At 38.6% G+C, this 26427-nt stretch overlaps 1 protein-coding gene across 7 annotated transcripts in view; it reads right to left on the bottom strand.

The window, feature by feature from the left end:
- TRIM37 (tripartite motif containing 37) overlaps positions 1-26427 on the bottom strand; it is a 147178-nt gene that overhangs the window by 46856 nt on the left and 73895 nt on the right. For all 7 annotated transcript variants that reach the window (XM_060082870.1, XM_060082872.1, XM_060082873.1 and 4 more), the window contains exons 17-19: positions 21947-22032; positions 12699-12893; positions 4802-5110 (exon numbers count right to left, since the gene is read on the bottom strand). In XM_060082870.1, coding sequence (XP_059938853.1) covers positions 4802-5110; positions 12699-12893; positions 21947-22032 — 590 coding nt within the window. The remainder of the gene's footprint in view (positions 1-4801; positions 5111-12698; positions 12894-21946; positions 22033-26427) is intronic.

The raw sequence follows: 26427 nt of genomic DNA, 5'->3' as shown, positions 1-26427 counted from the left end.
AAAATAGGCTACAAATGAACTTATCTACAAAACCGAAAAAGAGTTACAGGTGCAGAAAATAAACTTATGGTTACTAGGGAGTGGGGCTGGATAAATTGGAAGACTGGGATTGAGACATACACACTACTACATATAAAATAAATAACTAACAAGTACCTACTGTATAGTACAGGGGACTCTACTCAATACTCTGCAATGGCTTATATGGGAAAAGAATCTAAAAAAGAGTGGATTATATGTATTTGTATAACAGATTCACTTTGCTGTACAGCAGAAACTAATACAATATTGTAAATTACCCCAATAAAATATTTTTAAAATTAAAATAAAAAAAAGAAGGCAAACATATCACAGTATTACAAACTATAAAACTACAATGGTTAAAAAAGAGTGTGGATCTGGTAGATAATACAACAAATATCTGGTTGAACAATATCAAATTGCTGTTTTTATATGTTAAAAAAAAGTCTCATGGGACTTCCCTGGTGGTCCAGTGGTTAAGAATCCGCCTTCATGGGCTTCCCTGGTGGCGCAGTGGTTGAGAGTACGCCTGCCGATGCAGGGGACGCGGGTTCGTGCCCCGGTCCGGGAAGATCCCACATGCCGCGGAGCGGCTGGGCCTGTGAGCCATGGCCACTGAGCCTGAGCATCCGGAGCCTGTGCTCCGCAACGGGAGAGGCCACAACAGTGAGAGGCTCGCATACCGCAAAAAAAAAAAAAAAAAAAAGAAGAAGAATCCGCCTTCCAATGCAGGGGACGCGGGTTTGATACCTGGTCAGGGAACTAAGATCCCACATGCTGAGGGGCAACTAAGCCCACGTGCGCAACTACAGAGCCCATGCACTCTGGAGTCCACATGCCACAACTAGAGAGAAGCCCACATGCCACAACAAAGAGCCTGTGTGTCGCAATGAAATATCCCGCACACCGCAACTAAGACCCGATGCAACCACAAATAAATAAATAAATATTAAAAAGAAAGAAAATGGTTTCTTGGGAATTCCCTGGCATTCCAGTGGTTAGGACTCTGTGCTTCAATTGCAGGGGGCACAGGTTTGATCCCTGGTCGGGGAACTAAAATCCTGCAAGCCGAGTGGTGTGGCCAGAAACAAACAAACAAACAAAAAGTCTCGTATTGGCAATTTCACCTGGTTCAACCTCTATGAATGAATTTAAAAACAGAACTATGTAAATACGGCAATTTGGTCTATAATATAAAGGATGAGTTCCATATTGTTGAACAGAGTAGATTCTTCAAAAAACATGTTGCGTTTGGGTGGGTGGGTTGGGCAGGGGGGTGGATCACTGAACTTATTACCTCACACACCATCATGGAAAAAACAAATTATATATGGAATGATGACCTAAATGTAAAAAAGTTAAAAAACAAAAATAGAACCAAGAAAATAAGTGTTGTTTTTATAAACTTGGAATTGAAAAGGCTTCCAAATAAAAACACTAAATCCCCAAACCATGAATACTATTAATAGACCTAGAAATTTAAAAATTTAAAATTTCACGTTTAGCAGAAAACAAAAACAAGTGACAACAGGGGAAGTATCTACAGAAATATGTAACAAAAACTTTTTGCAAAAGTCCATCCAAAAAGCATTATTTCTTTTGGTTTTAAATTTTCATTTCCTTGACAACTAGATATGGTTGAGTATCTTTTCATACATTTACTGCCTTTTTGTATTTCTACTTATGTTAACAACCTACTCATAACCTTTACTCATTTTTCCTATTATATTTTCATCTTTATTTAAGAGAATCCTATGTATTTGGCAATTATCCCCTTTCCTATTCATCTCTACTGTATTATTGCCATCAGTACCAAGCATTAATATATCCCATTTTAATAAACACACATATGGAGAGCCCAGAAATAAATCCTCATATACATGGTCAACCCAAGTATCCATCAAAAGATGAATGGGTAAACAAATCAGTATATACACACACAGTGGAATATTATGCAGCCATAAAAAGGAAGAGAATATCAGCATCCCACAAGATATTCCTTGTGTCTGTTCAAGAAATAGCTATTCTTGAACAGATATTTGCACTGAATGGTACAACATGGATGAACCCTGAGAAGCTTATGCCAATTGAAATAAGTCAACCACAAAGGGACAAATACTCTATGTTTTCACTTATATGAGGCACCCAGAGTAATCAAATTCATACAGACGGAAAGCAAAATGGTTGCTGCCAGGAGATGGGGGGAGGAAGAAGGGAGAGCTACCGTTTAATAGGTACAGAGACTCAGTTTTGCAAGATAAAAAAAAATTTCTATAGATGGATGGTGGTGTTGCTGGCACAACAACGTGCATGTACTTAATGCCATTGATAGGTACACTTAAAAAGGTGAAGATGGTAAATTTTGTTTAACAAAATGTGGTGAAATTTACCATGATTAAAAAAAAATTTTTTTTAAATTAAACACAATTAGCATATGAACCAGCAATCCCACTCTAGGTATATACCCAAAAAAATTGAAAGCAGAGACTTGAACAGATATTTGCACACACGTGTTCATAGCTGCATTATTCATGACAGCCAAAAAGTGGAAACAACCCAAATGCCCATCAACAGATGAATGGGTAAACATAATGTAGTATATACATACATACAAGGGAATATTACTTGGCCTGAAAAAGAAATGAATTTCTGACACTTGATACAATACGGATGAACACGAAAGAAATTATGCTAAAGTGAAATAGGTCAGACACAAAAAGACAAATATTGTATGATTCCACTTATATGAGATATCTAGAATAGTCAAGTTTATAGAAACAGAAAGTATAATAGTAGTTACCAGAGGGTAGGGGGAAAGGGGGAATGCCCAGTTACTGTACGAAGGATACAGAATTTCAGTTTGGGATGATGAAAAAGTTCTGGAGGTGAATAGTGATGATGGTTGCACAACAGTGTGAATGTACTTAATGCCACTAAATTGTACAGTTAAAAATAGTTAAAATGGTAAATTCTATGTTATGTATATTTACCACCCAAAAAACCCAGGTAAGAAAAGCATATATGCTTAAGAAAATGAAAGAAAACAACACACAGATAACAAAATCTTTCCTGACTCCACAACCCCTCCAGGGACCACCCAATTTACTGTGACGGTTCTTGAAGGAGCTGCGCAGACATGCTCTGCTTTCTCACCTCATTCACTTCTGCATTCACTTCCCTCCATGGAAATGGTTCTTCAAAGGGTCCCCCGCCCTTCATTTTGACACCTCTCAACGATACAACCACTCCACTATTTTGAGATGCATTTAAAAAATTTTTTTGAGATTTCATTTCTTCTAGTTTTTCTCTGCCCTTAACGATTGCTCTTTTCAGTTTCCTTTGCTGGCTTCCCCTTCATTACCAGGCCTTTAAATATTTAAGTGCCCAGAACCAAAAGTTCTCCATTTAAATTCCCTTCATACTTGATCCCTGGCTTTAAACAACATCTGACACTGTTGACTTCCAACTGTTTATATCCAGCTTTAACCCCATATCCTTCAGACTCATGTAGCACTCAACTGCCTATGAGATATTTACTAGAGTATCTAGCAGACATCTCAAACCTAGTATGTTTAAAAAAGAATGCCCGACTTCCTGCCCCTATGGCACAACAATCCCCACACCTGCTTCTTCCTTATTTGATTTGTGTCTCAATTAATGACACCACCCGTCACTAAGTTACTTAGACCAAACACTGAAACATCATTCTTAGTTTTTTTCTTTCCCTAAAACCTTTCTTACCAGGTTTGTGGGAAAGAACTGAGCCCTCCTGGTCTAAAATATCTATTGTATGTAATAGATTAACTTCTGTCCTATGTATCTAGAGTAGTACTAGTTATATACCATCCTTGGGAGAATTAAGAAAGGCTGGAAGACCATGAGCAAGCCCACCTACCCAGTGTAGTAACTCCAGGATAAGTCACCATATTTCACACAAGCTATTGTTACAGGCTGTTTACTGGTCTCACAACTCCCACTCTCAACCCTTTTCAGACCCTTCTCCACACAACAAAGAAAGTCATCTCTGTAAAAAGGTATATCAGATCATAAACACCCCCCTGATTTTTATTCTCTGGAGACTTTCTCCTAAAATCAGAATAAAACTCAAACTCCTTATTGAGGTCTTATAAGACCTACCTGATCTAGATCCTGCCTACCTCTCTGACTTATTTCCTGTCACTCTCACCTCTGCTTAATTTACCATGTTCAGCCAAAATGGTCTTCCTTCGAGCCTTCAAACATGCAGAGCAAATCCTTTATGTGGGACTTTGCATTTTCCATTCTGTTTACCCTGAAGAATGCTTCCCCCAGATCTCTGCGTGGCTGCCACCTTCCCAACCTTCCGCTATCAGTTCAACCGTTGCCTCCGGAGAGACTTTCTGACCACCCTAACTAAAACAGCACACACCTCACTTGCTCCGCCCATCTCACTCTGTTGTTTCCTTCACGTACTTTTTACCAACTGAAATTATCTTTACTTGTCTACACGTTTTAATGTCCAATTCCTATCACATGAATACATGAATGCAGGATCCACGAGGTTAAGGATTTTGTCTTGTTTGTTGACCCACATAGAATAAGCAACCAAGAAAGGTTAGCTTTATTACACAGCAGAAAATATACAGAGTCAGTTTTGGATGGGAGAAAAGGCTGTTTGCATTAGTAGTCTTAATTCATTGTGAGGGAGATGTTTGAATATTATTATTCTGAAAATAACCTGTCCTCTAGCTTCCCAAATGACACACGGAGAAATAAAACTAATAGGATCTTTTTCACTTACAGTTCCGTATGTAACAACTGGCAACGGATGACTCTGCCACGAGCTCCACTCCCCAATCCTGTAATCTGCTAGAGTTCTCGGTTCCACATGCAGCCAGAGCTGCCTGGTCAGCAGAAAGAAGGCTTGCCGGCGTGTCTCCAGAAGCAGCATTGCTGCTTTTTATTTCTGGAAGTGTATTCTTTACATCAGTTTTCATACATCGAACTTCAGCTATTTGAGTTTTGAGCCTTTTTAGCATCTTTAAATCCGAGGGAACTCGCCACATTGCCTGCTGCTTCCTTTGGTCTTTATCTTTTCGAGAATATGATGCTTCAGAGAGAAAGTGACAAGTCATGTTAATATAGACTTTAACATTCATGAAACCATTCTATACTGTGACTATAGGCAAATTTGAGGTGTAACTAACTTAAGGTGCTTTAGGTGGTATCAACATAAAAGCATGCACTAAATCCCATTAATGAAAATAAAGATAGACACAAGTATCCTAACTCTATTCACACCTACTAAGTTAAAATCTGGGTCACATTATAATCACTCAAATCTGAATTCTGTATTTACTTCTAGAAGTTTTAAAAGCTGCCCTACTGCCTGGACTTTCTTCTTTATAGTTCTCCACTTTTCTCAAATTTTCTATACTGAGCTTTTATCATGTTCACAATTTAAAAAAACAGAAAAAACATAAACCTAGAAGCCACTTAGTCTAATATGCTATACATAGTATATAAAAAAATATGCTAACTGAATTTTAAAAACTGATTTACTGAACTATCATCCAATGTAGATACAGCTATTAAGTGCCATGGAATATCATAAAAAACTAGCTCCTTGTCACTGAGTCTTTGCAGCCACTAAACTAACAAAGCTTTCTCTCTTCCAAGAGAAAGTAGTTAAAGTTGTTTTTAATTTCTTTTCGCCCACCCAAATATTAAGAAGAGAGGAATGAGCAAGGAACACACACACTTTCTATGCAGGAAGAGCAAATGAGGTAGATATTCTGGAAAGCAAAGAACATTATGACTGACTCAAAGCAATAAGAAACCAAGTTCCCTACCCAAAAAAATAACACCCCCCCCCCAACAAACAGGGGACCAACAGGTACCCTAAGTAGACAAAAGAACAATTCGGAATGATAGCTGAACCTGCTTACACACTGTAACAATCTACTGCCATATAACAGGGCAAGGCAGCATCCTAGTGTGTGCAACAGCTATCCCCCCACTTCTACCATGTGAAAAGAACCCAGATTGTGTTCAGGTATTAGGTGGGCAGCAGTGTGCTCTGGACGGTTAGGTCCATCCTTTGTTCGGCCCCAGAGGATATGAGTCTAGGACTGGTCTAAGCTCATTCCTCTTTGAGCATTTAGGGTGGGCACATGACTCATAGTTTCAGCCAAAAGCTGGGGGTGGGGTGGGGGGAAGGCAGAGATTTTCCATCCTGATAGGGAGATTTTATTATGTTGGGTGACACAGATAATAAGTAGAGGAGTTTGAATTCAAACGAAGGAGTCTGCCTCCAAAGTCAGTGATCTTAATACTAATAACTTTGCCCTCCAGCCTCACGGAATAAGTCTCTTTTCCATTCAGTCTTTTCTTTCCTGCTAGTGACACATTCTTGTGAATAAATGATGTATGAAGCTGTGGCAGTCATCTTATCTTATTGCCATGACAGAAGAGGCAAGAGAACTGCAGGAAGACCATCCCTTGCCCTGCCTTTAAATACCTGATGAACCTGGAATCACTTACCTCCAGACTTAATATGCATAATAAAGTGCCTTTATTATTATTAGTTAAGCCACAATTAGCAGCATTTTGTTTCTTGCAGTTGAAAGCAAGAATCAGAGAGAGGTTTTAGAAATCCAGGATTTGGTCGCAGATCTACCATTTAGTTGCTGTAACTTTCTTTCAGTCCTCCAACTTCTGAGTCTACTTATTTATTTGTAAAATGAAGACAATAATATACATGTAACAGGACTGTTGTGAAGCTCAATGTCTGTGAAAACACTCTGTAGCACCTTCCCATTCAACCCATTGTCCACCAAGATGTGAGGGCAGTTTTCTAAAACCCAAATCAGGTATTACTTTCCCGCTTAGATTCACTGAGGAAAGCACCAGCATGGCACACAAGGCCCTACATTGTCTGATTCCACCTTCACTCTCAGTGGCTTTATCTTCTGCGTCTATCCCAAACATATCCAATCTTTTGGAACTGTTTGCATCTCTAACATAACAGCCATGTGCTATCTCGCTTTCATCTCTTTCACACGTCCTCCTTCCTTTGCTCTACTAACCCAGACTCATCAGGTATAATCTGAAATGCCTCCTTCTTCAGGCACCTAAACCGCCAACTGCTCCCCTTCTTTCAAATCAACTCTCACCTAATTTTGTAGAGCACAGGGAGTCCACTTCTACTGCAGCACTTATCACATTACAGTAAGGAAGACAAACATGCAGAATGTGAACAACTTAAGGGCTGAGATGACATCTTAGTGATCTTTATATTCCAGGCCAAGCAGCCTATGGCACAAAATACTCAAAATGTTCTGCTAAATAAAATCTTTGTGGCTCCCATCTCCCACCCCACATCTACCTGGACTTAAATATGAAAACCTGTATTAAACCACATGGTTTGGGCTTCCCTGGTGGCACAGTGGTTGAGAGTCCGCCTGCCGATGCAGGGGACACGGGTTCGTGCCCTGGTCCGGGAAGATACCACATGCTACGGAGCAGCTGGGCCAGTGAGCCATGGCCGCTGAGCCCATGAGCCATGGCCGCTGAGCCTGTGCGTCCAGAGCCTGTGCTCCGCAACGGGAGAGGCCACAACAGTGAGAGGCCCGCGTACCGCAAAAAAAAAAAACAAAAAAAAAACCTAAAAAACAAAAACCACATGGTTCAGTTTATTATTACTAGAAACTGACAAGAACTTTTAAAAGTAGGAAGCCTAAATGGGAAAACACAAAACAGACTTAAACAAACCTCCATCATCTGAAAAATCAGTTAATAAACAATTACTGAGTTTGTTTCAAATGCTAAGCACTGTGCTAGGCAGAGGATATAGCAGTGAACAAGACGAACACCCAGTCTTTGCCCTCACAAAGCTCTTAATCCACTTCAGTACTGTGTGGTTAAGTGCTAAGACAGGAGAGTGTAAGGTGCTGTGGAATTTCACCAAAGGAACCTGACAACTTAAGGCTACTTACTGCACTGATGATGAGAAGCCTTCCTGAATTTGCCAAGTTATAAGGTTAACAGAACTGAGAGTCTCAGCTATGACACTTCTTTCATAGCATTCAGTTCTACCTTTCAAGAATGACAATTCTCTACGGCTTCTCCTCCAGACTTCAGTATCTGTCCATGCTGTCACCCTTCTCCTGGTCACCTAAGGCAACTCAGAGTCCTCTTTACCATGTTACAATTAGTTGCCAAGCCCCATAAACTCTACCTTTACAAGCATAACTGTGTGCTATAAGTAAAATCTTAATTATGCATTGCCTAGGTTAATCTGTTCCCTAGAGGTTAAGTAGAACTTTTATAATGTCAAAAGATTCTGAAGACCTTATCCCAGCTCCACATATTTTTAAGCATATAATGATTGAAAAAATACACAGAAATGTAGGAATTTGTCCTCTCAGACTAGGAACCACAAATAAACTTCTACAACTATACCCTGATTAGATTTTCATGTCTGATAGCTTTCTCAGCCCTGCAAGCTTTCTAAAATACAGTTTGAATCAAACTATTCCTAAACTGAAACAATGGCTCCCCACTGTCCACTATGAATAAATCCCTCAGGCAAGCATGAAAGGCCTTCCACAGAACAGATCCAACTGGACTTTCCACCTCCATTTACCACTACATGTACCTTAAAATCCAGTTCGGCTACATTATCTGTTGTTCAAACCCTGATGCCCCTTACGATGTTCTTTTTATGGCACAGTGGCTCAGAACAAAAACCTGCGGTGAGTCTGATACGTGATAGGTGTTCACTCAATATGTGTTGAAAGAAACAAAAGGATAATAAAGGAAGACTATGAACAACTCTATGCCAACAAATTTGATAATCTAGATGTAATGGACCAATTCCTTGAAAGGCAATCTGCCAAAACTCACACAAGAAGAAACAGACAATGTGAATAGGCCTGCATCTATTAAAGAAATTTAATCAGTAACTGATACCTTTCCAAAACAGAAAGCATCTGGCCCAGATGGGTCCACTGGTGAATTCTACCAAACATTTAAAGAAGAAATTATATAAATTCTCTACAGTCTCTGCAAGAAGCAGAGGGAACACTTCCTTACTCAATCTATGAGGCCAGCATTACTCTAATACCAAAACCAGACAAAGACGTTACAAGAAAACTACAGACCAGTATCTCTGATGAACATAGATGCCAAAAACCCTCAACAAAATATTAGCAAACTGAATTCAACAACATATTTAAAAACTCATACACCACAACCAAGTGGGATTTATCCCAGCTATGCAAGGCTGGTCCAACATTCGAAAATCAATTAATGTAATCCATCACATCATATCAACAGATGAAAAATAAAGCATTTGACAAAATCCAACAACCATTCACGATAAGACCTCAGAATAAACGGGAACTTCCTTAACTTGATAAAGAATATCTATGGAAAACCTACAGGGCTTCCCTGGTGGTGCAGTGGTTAAGAATCCACCTGCCAATGCAGGGGACACCGGTTCGATCTCTGGTCTGGGAAGATCCCACATGCTGCGGAGCAACTAAGCCCATGTGCCACAACTGCTGAGCCTGCACTCTAGAGCCCACGAGCCACAACTACCGAGCCCTTGTGCCACAACTACTGAAGCTTGCGCACCTAGAGCCCGAGCTCCAAAACAAGAGAAGCCACCGCACTGCAGTGAAGAGTAGCGCCTGCTCACCACATCAGAGAAAGGCTGCGTGCAGCAATGAAGACCCAACGCAGCCAAAAATTTAAAATAAAATAAATTTATATAAAAAAAAGAAAACCTACAGCTAGTATCATACTTTATGGTGAGAAACTTGAAGCTTTCCCGTCAAGATCAGGAACACCTTTTCACCACTCCTTTTTAATCTCTACCGGAAGTTCTAGCTAATGCAGTATAACAAAAAAAGGAAATGAAAGTATACAGACTGAGAAGGAAAGAATATGCAAAGAATCAAAAATGAACATCGAAATCCAAGCAATCTTTTTAATAAAAAGAAAGCTGGATCTTTTTCTAACATTAGCCTTTAAATATCCTCACAGAAAGGTTATTTTCATTTGGCTTCCATGACTCTGTTCTTTCTCCTTTCCAAAGCCTCTTCATCTGACTCATCTTCCACACACTCATAAAAATAGACGTTCACCATGATTATGTCCCTAGCCCCTTTCTTTGAAAAACTTTCTTGAAACTCACCCCTTTGCAATCTTACTCCCTTAGTTTTAATTAGCCAGTATCACTTCTAGGCAAATAACTGCCTGTATTCCAGATCTTAATTTTTAGCTGTCTACTGGGCATCTCTACTGTGATATCTCACTGGTATGTCAAACTCAAGATGTTTAAATCCAAGCCTTGCTCTTTCTCTCTACTATTTCCCCCATTCTCCTTGTCATCAGCATTTAAATCACCTGGATTTGAAACTCAAGTCATCTCATTTATATTATTAATTTTAACAGAAAGCTAAACTTTCAGAGAACCAAGATCTTACTCTGTTTATGTAGTCTGCATTATTTTTTTCCCAATGACATTGAATATTTTTCAAAAACATGATTTTACCTGTCTATAAAATATACTATTCCATGGCAAAACTGTAATTTTTCAACCATAATTGTATTGTTGGATATTTTCAACAACTCTGATTATTTTCTCTTTGGAATATATTCCTAGAAGTGAAGTTACAGGATTAAAGGATAGAGCTATTTTACACCTACTACAAAATTTTCCTTCAAAATGGTTAAACCAGTGTATACATCTACCTACAGAAACAGAACTTGTCTGTTTCACTAGGTCTTTGCAAACAACACTGGTTATAATTTAAGCAAAACCTTTGCCAATGTGATAAGTTTTTTTTTTAAGGGTATTTCTTTGTTGATCACAAGAACTATGTGTAATTTTTATTTTCTTCTTTACAATTTTCTGTATTTTAAAAGTTTACTAAAACAAAAATGCCTCAGAAACAAAATGTAAGATTATATACAATGTGGTAAGTACTACAAGAGTACAGGCATAATACAAAATGTACTTGGACCATAGATAAAACGCAACTGTTTTATAACCTAATTGGAGACAGTCAGATTGAGGACCCAGGCTTCCAGAAAGTATACCTTAGGAAAAAAGAGGCCTAAATAATCCAAGCTCCAATCTATCCCCCACTAGAGCAGCTCTATTTCTCTGTTTCCTACACTGAGACTCTGCCTTAAACTCTACTTGAAAAATGAGTTTTGCTGCTTTAAAGAAGCATCAAAATCACTGTTGTAAATCATTGATTTAATCTGTATAGTAACTGTTGTTTAGGAAGGTAGAAAAATGTTCAGTAGGGACTTCCCTGGTGGCGCAGTGGTTAAGAATGTGCCTGCCAATGCAGGGAACACGGGTTCGATCCCTGGTCTGGGAAGCATCCACATTCTGTGGAGCAACTAAGCCCGTGCACCACAACTACTGAGCCTGTGCTCTAGAGCCCGCAAGACATAACTACTGAGCCCACATGCCACAACTACTGAAGTCTGTGCTCCTAGAGCCCATGCTCTACAACAAAGCGAAGCCACTGCAATGAGAAGCCCGTGCACTGCAACAAAGAATAGGCCCTGCTCACTGCAACTAAAGAAAGCCTGCACACAGCAACAAAGACCCAACACAGCCAAAAAATAAATATTCCTTTAAAAAAAAAAAGAGGAGCTTTCCTGGTGGTGCAGTGGTTGAGAGTCCGCCTGCCGATGCAGGCGACACGGGTTCGTGCCCTGGTCCAGGAGGATCCCACATGCCGCAGAGTGGCTGGGCCCGTGAGCCATGGCTGCTGAGCCTGCGCATCCGGAGCCTGTGCTCCGCAATGGGAGAGGCCACAACAGTGAGAGGCTCGCATACCGCAAAAAAGAAAAAAAAAGAAAGAAAGAAAAATGTGCAGTATATTTTAGGAAGCTTTCCAACAAAAATGGTTTTTAAAATGTGTCTTTTGTGTGTGTGTGTGGTACACGGGCCTCTCACTGTTGTGGCCTCTCCCGTTGCGGAGCACAGGCTCTGGACGCGCAGGCCCAGCCGCTCCACAGCATGTGGGATCTTCCCAGACCGGGGCACGAACCCGTGTCCCCTGCATCGGCAGGCGGACTCTCAACCACTGCGCCACCAGGGAAGCCCTAAAATGTGTCATTTTAAAGTAAATGCCTATGTCTAAAAGTTTCAGAAAGTCCAGGTTTGACTATACATTTAAATTGTGTATGTGTATACACTGTATTACAGTAACACAAATGTAACTCCTCTTTAACAAATAATTTTTCAAAAAAAAATACTGCTAATTGGTATACATTTTTAGGCTATTAAACATCAAAATATGAGTAAAACTTCTTTTTCTATTTTTAACTTAGATACAGTTCCACTAAGAAGTTAGGGTGTTCATGAAGCCTGCAAAACTTGACGTCCATTCACAAAGAGGACAACTGTACTTCATATGGATCAAACTGTCAATCAGTCACAATCTAAAAGGCAAATCATATAAAAACCTTCTTACAGGAATTTTGGCATTATTTTTGCACAAAACACCTTTGAAATTGATTTGATTGATATATTTTTATAACATACAATGAAAAATCAATTTGCTACAGAAACATACCCTGTTCCAACACTTAAGATACTTGGGTCCAAATTTAAGAGTTCTTTTGGAGAAGTACAGAAAAATGGGAAATTATAGTTAATATTTTACCTGTGGGCTGCAAAAGTGAAGCAGGCGGGCGAGGCTGTAAGCCCCACAAATTTTCCATACTGGTCCGGTCCTTAAGGTCCAACAAATGTATTAATATTAAAGGATCAATGTCTAATAAACTACTGGTAGCAGCAGAGCATAAATGTGCTCTTCTTGACATTCTGCTACTGGCACCCATATAGCCATGGTTACTACCTGCAAAAGAAAGAGATGTAGAAAATGAAAGCTATATAATTGGAAAAATTTAATAAGAAAGAAAGAAAGAAAAAGTAAACTGGTTGATGTTGTTTGAATACTTGTCTATGGACCTCTTAGGAGTTGGTGTTCATGATAAGAAGCACAGAAAAGAAACCATATTGCCCAGAGAGGTGTACAAATAACAGTAGCTGATAACTGGCCTCGTTACTACTCAAAGTTCAGGCATAATCCTCAACTCCATCCCGAACCCTAGACATAAAACGGTGACAGTGTGTACAGTATATATGGTTAGGGGTATGAGGTTAAGGAAAAGGAGAATATATCGCATAACCCAGTGGTCTTGGATCAAAGTCAAGCTCCCTGGTATAACAGGTCCCAAGGAACTAGACACCAAAATAGCAGAAGTCTTCTCCAGGTCTCTGGACAGCAAAATGCTCAGGTCATGACGGTTTGGCAGACATTTTTTCTAGTTTGATTAAATACTGAAGTACAGTTTGAAGATTTCAGACTTACCTTGTTAATGACTGATGCATAATATAGACATCTGAAAATAACATCATCTCTATATTACCTGTATTGATAATAAGCTCCTTAAGCCAAGGAAACCATCTGACTTCTCTCTAGCGCCTAGTACAATGCCTAACAAGTATTAGGTATGGAAATGTTGGTTAAAACTGACCTCCTTAAATAAAGCTATTTAAATATATTCTAAAGAAACACAACATTAAATAATGTTACATGCAGCAAAGTCTTAAAGTAGATAATATAAAAATAGCATGAAATAATCAGGATCTGACTATTCATGAGTGTGTCCAAAGAGATCTGGGGGGAAAAAAAAAAAGAAAAACTTAGGAGAAAAGTTTAGTTATTCAGAAGCTTCAGGTCAGTTATTTACTTATATGTTTTTCATCTATGTTCACATTCTTATGTCCTTACCTTCCCCTACTTCTTCATCCTCTTCTTTTTTTTTAAATTAATTAATTTTACTTATTTATTTTTGGCTGCATTGGGTCCTCGTTGCCGTGCGCAGGCTTTCTCTACTTGTGGCGAGCGGGGTCTTCTCTTCGTGGCAGTGCGTGGACTTCTCATTGCAGTGCCTTCTCCTGTGGCAGAGCACAGGCTCTGGGCACGCGGGCTTCAGTAGTTGTGGCTCGTGGGCTCTAGAGCACAGGCTCAGTAGCTCCACAGCATGTGGGATCTTCCTGGACCAGGGCTCGAACCCATGTCCCCTACACTGGCAGGCAGATTCTTAACCACTGTGCCACCAGGGAAGTCCCCATCCTCTTCCTCTTCTAAGGATTATCCCACTGCCAATTTTTCTTTCAGCCTCTGTACCCACTGCAACTCCTATTTTAAAAGGCAGAAAACTATACCCCTCCACCTCGAAACTGTTTCTTAGCCCTTTTCCTTTACTAGAGAGTTCCCGAATCAGGCTGCATATCAGTCAGTTGGAGGAATTTTTAAAATTCTTGGCCCTACTCCAGAGGTACTGAACGAGAATATTAGAGTGGGATCCAGGACCTTTTTCCAAAAAGCTACTCAGGTGGTTCTGATTGTTTAGTAAATAAACTCAGTAGCCCAGAGTATGGTATCTACCACCCGGATATCTAGCTCTTCTTTAAAAAGGAAAGTTGCTCATTCTCCCATGTTAAATGGACCCCCAGTACAGAAAGGAGCATTAACAGTCTTCTGTTTCTAAGCACTCTTCCAGGTCACTACTCTCACCAATGAACAAAAATTCCTTTCCTTTGTGGTTCACGCCCTTCAGTTACTCCCTCCCTCCCATGTTCCCATCCTTTCTACTCACTATCACATTCATCCACGGGCATCAAAGATTTTAGCATCTATTTCAGTTTCCCTATCTCAAAGCTAACACTGCCATCATTGTGTGTGTGTGTGTGTGTGTGTGTGTGTGTGTGTGTGTGTGTGTCATACATAAGTATACAGCCTAGTGTATGGTCACAAATTAATGGCACCCCAAAATTCCTCCATGCCTCCTAAAATTGCTCACTAACCTTCCTCCTCAAAGGTAACTTCCATCCAGAGTTAAACACCATAGATTAGTTTTGCCTGTTTTCGAACTTTACATAAATGTTATGATAGAGTTGTACTCATATCCTGCTTCTTTGCTCAACATGAGATTCATCTATATTGCTATATATAGCAGTTTATTCAGTTTCATTATTTCTGTGCAGGGCTCCAAAATGTGAATATATCCAGTTTCTTTCCTTATTACTATTAGGAAAGAATTTGGGTTGCTTTTAGCTTTTGGCTACTAGGAATAAAGCTACTGAACTTACAAGCAGATAACTACTCTTGAACTTCACTCGGAAAAAAAAAAAACACCACCTCATAAAAAAGAAAATGGATCCTCTCCTCCTAAGCCAAGCCAGATTAACCCTGCTAAAATATTACATTGATCTATCTAAGCTCTGTGCCTGTATGCATTAGCATGACATTCAAGGTTCTACACAGTCTAGACCCAAACTACCTTTCTAGTCTTCTCCAGTTTTTCACATCCTTTACTTTGTTATAAATTACATTTATATTTTTTTAATTAAAAACACAAGAAAACAAAACCACCTGAAAAAGAAAAATGCTGCTCTAAATTATCTTGTAAAATTCGACTGGCAAACACCACCTCCCACTCTGTTGGAACTGGGAAAGCCATAGGATGTGTTTGTTCAGCTTCAGCCCATATTGCCCAACAGTTTTCCAAAAGAGTGGTATCAATTTTCATTCCTACCAGGAGGTTACAAGAGCTTCCATCTCTCCAAATGCTTTCAATATTTAATATTGCCAGTTTAAAATGTATTAGCCATTACAGTGGGTATGCAATGGTATCATAATGTGGACTTTATCTGGCATTTCCTGAAAAAGAGAATGAACAGAATCTCAGAGACCTGTGGAACCCCATCAAGTGTACCAACATACACATAATGGGAGTTAGAGAGGAGGAGAAAGAATATTATTTGAAGAAAAATGGATAAAAATTTCCCACATATAATGAAATCTATTAATCTAAACATCCAAAAACTCAACAAACTTCATGTAGGGTAAACTCAAGAGATCCACACTGGGACACATCACAATTTGCGTTTCTCTGACAAAAGAGGCTGAGCACCTTTAAAAATGTGTACTGGTCATCTAGACAGCCTCCTTTGCGAAGTGTCTATTCTTGTCTTTTGTCTTTTTTACTAAGAGGTTGCCTTATCTTTTTCTTATTGATTTGTAAAAGTTCTTTATATATTATGGATAAAACTTTTGAATAATATTTTTAATTAATTCATTCATTCTAATGAATAAAAATTATGATACTTACTTTAAAAAAGCAATATACATTAATAGACCAGACTGCACACCTGTGGTCTTGTAAGCAGCCAGTTATATGGGTCTGGAGATCAATACGTGGTGGTCCCATAGGCCTCTCAAGACCAACATGGATCAAACGGAATATACTATCTTCTGCTCCTGGACTCATTCACTTATGTAATGAGCACAGGCTAACCTAGAAACGTTAAGGATCATCCCCACATCTCCACCAACTCCAACCAATCCAGTAAGACACTCCCAAGTTGTGTAGATACTATTTAACATCTCAAAAGGTTTCTTCTTTACCTTGTCTGCTGTTACCTTATTTTAGGCCCTGAAAATTTCTCTCCTGGAATATTGAGGTAGTTTTTTTTTTCTTTCTTTCTTTCTTTTTTTTTGGCCCTGCCACACAGCTTATAGGATCTTAATTCCCCAACCAGGGACTGAACCTGTGCCCTCAGCAGTGAAAGCACGGAGTCCTAACTACTGGACTCTCAGGGAATTCCCACGGTAGTTTTCTAACTAATTTTATCTCATCCATTTTCCACTATAAAGACAAATCTGATCACATTCGCTTTTAAAGACCTTTAGTGGGGACTTCCCTGGTGTTGCAGTGGTTAAGAATCCACCTGCCAATGCAGGGGACACGGGTTTGAGCCCTGGCCCGGGAAGATCCCACATGCCACGGAGCAACTAAGCCCGTGTGCCACAACTACTGAGCCTGCGTGCCACAACTACTGAAGCCCATGCGCCTAGAGTCTGTGCTCCACAACAAGAGAAGCCACCGCAATGAGAAGCCCGCACACCGCAACAGAGTAGCCCCTGCTCTCCGCAACTAGAGAAAAGCCCGAGCACAGCAACGAAGACCCAATGCACATTTATTTATTTATTAAAAAAAAAAAAAAGACCTTTAAAGCCCAAACTCCTTAGTCTGGCAAATACGACTTTCCCTTACCTAATCATGTTCCTGCTTACCAATCTCACACTGGCTTGCCCCCATATAAACTAAACTCTTAAATACTTGAAGTTCCCAAAAAGGACGATGCTGTGACTTCTGCCTAGAATGCCTTTGCTCTTTAATCTCATTATTTCCCTGTTCGTCTAATGAACTGAGCTCATTTTTAAAGAGCAAGATCAAGCATCACTCTCTCTCTCTGAAACCTTTTTTCACCCATTTCCCATTAGCTGTTCTTTCCATTTCTGGTGTCACCCTGTATCTATATTCATAACCACAAAGTGTTACAAGGACTAGTGCTGCGAAAGTGATGCTCATTCCTTTTATAAACCCAATGAACAACACAACGGCTGATGCCTAGTGGGTATTCATTAAACATGTGTGGAACAAGTAACCTTAAAAATCTTTAACCTGAAATATAGAACAGATGTTTTGAGTAATGACTTTATACAACGTCAATTTGTTTTACAAATGTATTATACTGGCAAAACTTTTTAGTTCTCAAATTAGAAGTATTATTGCAGTGTTTCATAAGTTACACATGGCAGGCAATTATATCGACAGAATAGATTTTTCATACTCAGCTGATTCAGCTAGCTAATGTTCTACATTAGAAAAATATTTAAAACCCTTTTCAGCACATATTACTAAGCCTAAATTCTATTGCAACTAAAAGAAAATAACTGAATAAACTAAAAGTAATTCTTATGGGAATGAGGCCACCTGAGTTACTAAATATCGGTTTTAAGCTATATCATTATTTAATACTGTCTAAAAAATTAAATTTAGTAAATACTATTTTACTATATACCTACGTTTCTGTATAAGAAAGATCTGTTTAATGGACAACTTAACATCTTAATTGTAGTAGATCAAACACTTATAAGGCAAGTACGAAGGATAAAAGCTTATTATGTCCACAATAAGCACTTAAGAGGTACACAAAACAAAAGAGGTAAAATATAACATAAAAACATTAAACATGGAGTGGGGGTAGGGAGGGGAATAAAAATTCAGGGTTGTTCGAATGTGTTCAAACTTAAGAAATCAGCAATTTAAAATAATCATGTGTCTGTCTGTATGTGTGTGTGTGTTACTTCACGGTAACCACAAAGTAAAAAGCCATAGATACACACACAAAAAAGAGAAAGAAATACAAACAAACACTAAAGATAGTCATCAAATCATAAGGGAAGAGAGCAAAAAGAGGAATGGAACAAAAAAGAAATACAGAAACAGAAAACTATTAACAAAGAGGCAATAAGTACATACCTATCAATAGTTACTTTAAACATAAATGGACTAAACCTACCAATCAAAAGACACAGAGTGGTCCAGGGGATACAAAAACAAGACCCATATATATGTGGCTACAAGACTCATTTCAGATCTAAAAACACCCACAGACTGAAAGTGACAGGATAGAAAAAGGTATTCCATGGAAACGGAAATGAAAAGAAACCTAGGGTAGCAATATTAACATCAGACAAAACAGACTTAAAACAAAGTCCATAACAAAGACAAAGAAGGTCAATATGTAATGGTAAGGGGCTCAATCCAACAAGAAGATATAACAATTGTAAATAAATATGTACCCAACGTAGGAGCACCTAAACACATAAAGCAAATGTTAATAGACATAAAGGGAGAAATAGACAGTAACACAATAATAGTAGGAGACTTTAACACCCCATTTACATTAATGGATAGATCATACAGACAGAAAATCAATAAGGAAACACTGGCATTAAATGATGCATTAGACCACTGGTCTTAAATGACACATTAGTCCATCTATTAGATGGACTTAATAGACATATATAGATATAGATCTCTATATACAGAATATCCTACCCAAAAGCAGCAGAGTTCACATTCTTTTCAAGTGCACAGGGAACATTATTCTCCAGGACAGATCACATGCTAGGCCACAAAACAAGTCTCAGGAAATTTAAGAATGAAATCATAACAAGCATCTTTTCTGACCACAACACTAAGAGACTAGAAATCAACTACAAGAAAAAAAACTGCAAACAACACAAACACGTGGAGGCTAAACAATATGCTACCGAACAATTGAAGAAATCTAAGAGGAAATTTAAAAAATACCTGGAGACAAATGAAAACAGAAACACAATGATCCAAAAATCTATGGAACACAGCAAAAGTAATACTAAGAGAAAAGTTTACAGCAATACAAGCCTACCTCAGGAAGTAAGAAAAGTCTCAAATAAACAACATAACATTGTTACACCTAAAGGAACTAGAAAAAAAAAAAAGAAAAAACAAAACCCAAAGTTAGTAGAAGGAAAGAAATAGTTACAACTGACACGACAGAAATACAAAGAGACACATCAGATCATAAGAGATTACTACAGACAATTATATGCCAATAAAATGGACAACCTAGAAGAAATGGATTATTACTAGAAATGTACAGTCTCCCAAGACTGAATCAGGAAGAAATAGAAAATTAGGAACAGACCGATTACCAGTAATAAAATTTCAACTGAATCAGTAATAAAAACTTAACTCCCAACAAACAAAAGTCTAATACCATATGGTTTCACAGGTGAATTCTACCAAACATTTAAAGAAGAGTTAACACCTATTCTTTTCAAAATATTCCAAAAAATTGAAGAGGAAGTAATGCTTCCAAACTCATTATATGAGGCCAGCACCACTCTGATACCAAAACCAAAGACACCACCAGAAAAGAAAATTACAGACCAATATCAATGATGAACGTAGTAACAAAAACACTCAACAAAACTTTAGCAAACAAAATTCAACAAAACATTAAAAAGATCAGACACTGTGGTCAAGTTGGATTTATCCCAGGGGTGCAAGGATGGCTCAATCAATGTGATACACCACATTAACAAATTACAGAATAAAAATTGCTCATCTGAATAAATGCAAGAAAAGCTTCTGACAAAATTCAACATCGATTTATGATAGAAACTATAAACAAAGTGGGTATAAAGGGAACATATCCCAACATAATAACAACCATATATAACAAGCTCACAGCTCACATCATACTCAACAGTGAAAAGATGAAAGCATTTCCTCTGTGATCAGGAACAAGACAAGGACGTCCACTCTCACCACTTTTATTCAACATAATACTGGAAATCCTAGCCACAGCAATTAGACAGGAAGAAAAATTTTTTTTAAATCCAAATTGGAAAGGAAGAAGTAAAACTGTCACTGTTTGCAGACGACATGATACTATACATAGAAAACACTAAAGATACCACCAAAAAACTACTAGAACTCTTCAACAAATTCAGTAAAGTTTCAGGATACAAAACTAATACAAAACAAAAATCTGTTGCATATCTATACTCTAGTAACAAACTATCGGAAGGAGAAATTAGAAAATAATCTCATTTACAATTTCATTAAGAAGAAAAAAATACCTAGGAATAAATCTAACCAAGGAGATAACAGAGTTGCACTCTGAAAACTGTTAAGACACTGATGAAAGAAACTGAAGAAAACACAAATGGAAAGATACACTGTGCTCATAGACAGGAAGAATTAATATTGTTAAAATGACCATACTACCCAAGGCAATCTACAGATTCAAACACCAACAGCATTTTTCACAGAACTAGAACAAAGAATCCTAATATTTGTATGGAAACACAAAAGACCCTGAAGAGCCAAAGCAATCTTGAGAAAGAACATAGCTGGAGGTATCATACTCCCTGATTTCAAACTACACTACAAAGCTACAGTCATCCAAACAGTATGGGGGACTTCCCTGGTGGTCCAGTGGTAAAGAATCCACCTTCCAATGCAGGGGACACAGGTTCGGTCCCTGGTTGGGGGAACTAAGATCCCACATGCCACGGGGCAACAAAACCCACGTGCTCTGGAGCCTGCATGCCACAACTAGAGAGAAACCCACACACCACAACTACTGAGCCTGTGAGCTGCAACAAAAGATCCGGCCGCAGCTAAGACCGACACAGAAACTAAGACCCAACACAGCACCGGTAAAGTAGAAGCAGTACAAACTAGCTGTTAATTGTTCTAGCCAAGATTCCCATGCTTAATTAAATAGGTCCAAGAACACAAAAGAAACACCTACTATTTAAGTAAGGTTATCCTAGGAGGAGCAGTGTACCTTGGCAAAAAACTGGGTCCACGAAGACGATGTGAGGTTCTAGTCTGGCTATACCAACAACTACCTATGTGATCTAAGCAACTAAATCTCTGAGTTCTTCCCACATATAAAATGAGTTCTTAAAAGGTCCTCTGTAAGTCAAAGATTCAACAATTCTATTCAGATCATTCTTATAATTGAGATAGATATACAAATAAGACTTATGTATCGTAAGAAGACAGTTAAGTATATAAAAGTAGATAAGATGATGAGCTTTGGACTCAAATAAACTGAAAACTCGAATTCCTCTCTTTCATTTACTTAATTGTGAAAAGACAGCAAGTTGCTTAATTCCTTTACACATCAGTTTCTACAGCTATAAAAAGAAGATGATATTAAAACCTATCTCCAAGAATTTTATAGGCAAATGAGATAAGGTGCACATAAAGTGCTTATGCACAGTGCCTGGAACATAGAACACATCAAATTTTAGATATTATTACTGTTTTAAATACTACCAGTAATTCACTCTGAAATCCATACATAAAATACAGTCCTTCTGACACCGTGAACCACGTAGAGCTACGGCTGCCACATCTCAACAGATGAGACGTTCAGAGAAGAGCACAGAGAAGGCCGACAGCGTGTGGGGCCTGGCCTCAGTACCTGGAGGTCCTGATGCAGCTGCATCTTCCAGGAGTTCTCCCTCTTCCAATTCCATGGTGTTGTATTCCACATCATTTTCTCCAGACCTAAGAGTACACAAAGTTCATCATTCCACATAGTAAGTACAATTAACATTACGTGTCACACCTCAGTGAACTTCATAACAATTGTGTATAGCTTTCTCCCGTGAAGTAATAGAATAGTTCTAAATACAAAAGTGAGGGAAAAGACTTTTGTCATTATCACATGTACGGGCAGTATTATTAATGCTCAATCTACCTTTTTAAAATACCAAGATAGGTTGGCAACATTTAATTTTTAAAATAGAAAATCTGAAAACCATTGTAAGCAGAAGAGATTATAGCTTCAAAGAATTTGTAACCTAATGGTAGTAAATTAGGCTTAACACAGTACACTTTAAGGTTAAGAAAGATGTTTAAATTACTGTATGTGACTAAACACTATTTTCTTAAAATACTATTTCAGAAAAGAGGGTGTTGTCTATCAAAACCCAATCATCTTATTTTAAATGACAAAGTACTATATGGAACAGCACTAATCAGTGCTAGTTTTGGGTATTTAAAGAAGTCTTAAAATCAGTTCCCGGACTGACAGCACGAGTAGCTCTACTGATCTGCTTTCCAGTGATACTGGTGAAAATTATTTTTTAAAGCAACCCTTTAGAGACTCTGGAAATGGTTCTAAGAGCATATAGCAAATGAAAACATCTCAAAAAAATGTACTAAAATTTGGTAACAACAGTGAGTCTGTGGTACTTGAACCAAGACCACTCCCCACCCCCATTCGGTGATACAGAAATTCCACTTCAGACTGGTGCAGCCAAGAACATAGGGCTCCCATTTCCCACAGCTCCCCAATAGAAGGGCTATATTCCCAGGAGGAGCAAGACATCAGCATTTCTCATCCTGTTCCCAGCTACCTGTGGCCGAGGCTAAAGTCAGGTGTATGTGGCCGAGGCTAAAGTCAGGTATATGTGGCCAAGAGGTAGGGATTCCCTTCTTTTACCCAGACCCAAGGCTCTACCTTGGATGCAGCATGCTGAGCTAACTGGGGCCCAGATCCCCATTGCCCCAATTCACTCATAAAGCAGAAGTCCCAGGCCTGAGAAGACAAACTGAAAAGATCTGAGGCTACAGCCCCCAACTTGCCCATCCCCGACGGGTCAGCTTCTAAAGTGGGAGAAATAAGCACACCTTTGTGCTCACTCCAGATTCACAGCTCTGGCTCAGAGATTTTGCCTGCAGGAGGAAGCAGGCTCTAAACACAGAGCCACAGAGAAAGGTATAACACTATTAAGAACATAAAAAAATACCCTCAAATGGAATCCAGCAAAACATAAGAAGAATTACACATCAAGGCAGAATAGAATTTAACCAAGGAATACAAAGTTGGTTTAGAATCTGAAAATCAACTAATGTAAAACACCATATCAACAGAATAAAAAAAAAACAAACAACTACATGATCATCTGAATAGATGCAGAAGGAGAATATGACAAAATCCAATACCCTTTCATAATAAAAACATAATAAACCAGGACTAGAAGAGCACCTATGGAAAACCCACAGCTAACATAACACTTAATGGTGAAAGACTGAACACTTTCCCTCTAATATCAGGAACAAGACAAGAAAGAATGTCCACTCCTCGCAGTGGTTAAGAAGCCGCCTGCCAATGGAGGGGACACGGGTTCAATCCCTGGTCTGGGAAGATCCCACATGCCATGGAGCAACTAAGCCCCTGTGCCACAACTCCTGAGCCTGCACTCTAGAGCCCACGAGCCAAAACCACAACTACTGAGCCTGCGTACCACAACTACTAAAGCCCGCGCGCCTAAAGACCGTGCTCTGCAACAAGAGAAGCCTCTGCAATGAGAAGCCCGTGCACCACAACGAAGAGCGCCGCTCACCGCAACTAGAGAAAGCCCACGTGCAGCAACAAAGACCCGATGCGGCCAAAATAAATAAATAAATCTATTAAAAAAAAAAAAAAAGAATGTCCACTACCACCAATTCTATTCAACATTCTATGCAGTGAACTTAGGCAAGAAAAAGAGATAAAAGGCACCCAAATTGGAAAAAAAGAAGTAAAACTAAATCTATTTACAGATGTAATACTGTATATAGAAAAACCTAAAGAATCCATTAAAAAACTATTAGAACTAATAAACGAGTTAGCAATGTTGCAAGATACAAAAATCAACTGGATTTTCATGTACTTGCAAAAGAACAATCCACAAAGGAAATTTAAAAAGAAAAGTGAATTGCATTTACAATAGCATAAAAAAGAATAGATACTTAGGAATGAATTAAACAAAAGATGTGTAAAACATATACTCTGAAAATTACAAAACACTGTTGAAAGATTAAAAACTTCTGATTGGCAAAAGACCCTGTTAAGAACATGAAAAGACAAGCTACAGAGCGGGAGAAGACAAGCTACTGAGTGGGAGAAAGTATTTGCAAAGCATGTATCCAAATTTTACTGGGGAAAACTGGGCAAAGGGTATATGGGATCTTGTATTATTTCCTCCAACTGCAAGTGAATTTACAATTACCTTAAAATAAAAAGAAAAAAACAGCAGGAGGAAAATATATAATACTATCACAGAAAGACTGAGGGGGAGGAAAAGAAGAAAAGCCTACTTGATAAATGTGTTCTACCTAACTAAAAGCTGTTTATAATAACCATTATCCAAATCAACTGTGTATCTATTTCCCCATCTATACAAGGAACTGACCTTAATTTGTAAGAGCTAACAATTTATGATTCCCTAGATGCTCAAATTAGCTCAAGATTAACTGTGCTGTTTCTATGAATTATATAAAACAGTTTGGATCAAGATATTGTAGATGTATGTATATAAAGGGAACATAATCAAACACCTTCTAGTAGAAAAAGCATTAAAAAGTCAATCTAATGAGATGCTGTGAATCCAATTTTACGTAAAATCCAACTGCCCTCAAAACTACCTTGAAAAAAGTCAAGAGACCTAACAGTCAAAGGAATTAATTCAGATAGAACCATATATTTAAGCTATTATCAAGGTGGATTCCACTTTATAGAATCACCAAAAGAATTTTCCATGTTAATTCAAATCAATCAGTTCTATTCTATATATTTAAAAATATCACTAATAATGATTCCTGATTTGGTGACTTAAAGGCTTCACATTTTAACTAACCCTTTTAGGCAATTTGCCACGTATGCTAAAGAGGGAACATTAAGTGAAAAAGGTCTATTTTGAGGAGCTAAGTTGTGGAAATGGGGGGTGAGGTCAAATAGGGGGTTTAAAACTCTCACCTTACTCTCATGAAATGGCTGGTGCCAGGGCGGGGACAGAGAAAGTACAAGATGAACCTGGAATGTCTTGTAGTGCCAGAAAATAAGAAAGTGCTTATAAAATAATGAGGACGTCTAGAAAGGCCACAAGAGTTTTTAAAAGGCTGCCACTGGCCAAATCCGGGAAAATCTGAGCAATAAATTATGACAGTAAGTGGATGAAATGATTTAAAAATACAAAACTCCATGAGTCTATACTAATGAAATTAATTAGTTAATTAATGAATGTGGCGGAGGGGAACGTTCTTCCTTAGAATAGAATTGCAATTAATAAACGTAGAAGGAATAATGGCATTAGCAAATCATCATTCAGCCATCAGCACAGTCATCTTTTTCAAGCAAGAATCACCAATGAATGACAAAATTAGTGGACTAAAGTACAACAAGAATAAGATATTTACAGTCTCCAAATATGCCCCCACGTGATACTTATTAATTACAAAGGGGAAAAGTAGAGTGATCTGGCAGACATCACCTTAACCAAGTATTCTAAATCAATCAACCATAATGGGACAGATTGAAGACATGTGCCCTCCACTGTCCCCTCATACTGATGCGCTGAAAAAGCTACATCATCACTTCTGTCTTATTCCTGCCAAAAGTGCATTACCTCAATCTGATTATGAGGAAATATCAGACTACTCCAAACTGAGGGACTTCCTACAAAATAACCACCTGTATTTCTCTGAAGTGTCAAAGTCATGAAAAACAAAAACAAAACAAAAAAAAAAAGACTACATGAACCAGACTGAAGCAGATTAAAGAGTCTTAACAAAAAGCAACATATGGGGCTTCCCTAGTGGCGCAGTGGTTGAGAGTCTGTCTGCCGATGCAGGGGACACGGGTTTGCGCCCCGGTCCGGGAAGATCCCACATGCCGCGAAGCGGCTGGGCCTGTGAGCCATGGCCGCTGAGCCTGTGCGTCCGGAGCCTGTGCTCCGCAACAGGAGAGGCCACAACAGTGAGAGGCCCGCGTACCGCCAAAAAAAAAAAAAAAAAAGCAACATGTGATCCTGAATTGGATCCTAAACCGGCCAAAGGACATCACTGTCAAAATTTCTGTAAGGTCATAGATTATAGTATTACATCAATGTTAACTTCCTGGTTTTGATAATGGTA

Source organism: Mesoplodon densirostris, chromosome 18 (genome assembly GCF_025265405.1).
Source record: "Mesoplodon densirostris isolate mMesDen1 chromosome 18, mMesDen1 primary haplotype, whole genome shotgun sequence".
NCBI lineage: Eukaryota > Metazoa > Chordata > Mammalia > Artiodactyla > Ziphiidae > Mesoplodon > Mesoplodon densirostris.
This window is presented reverse-complemented; position numbering and strand designations above follow the sequence as displayed.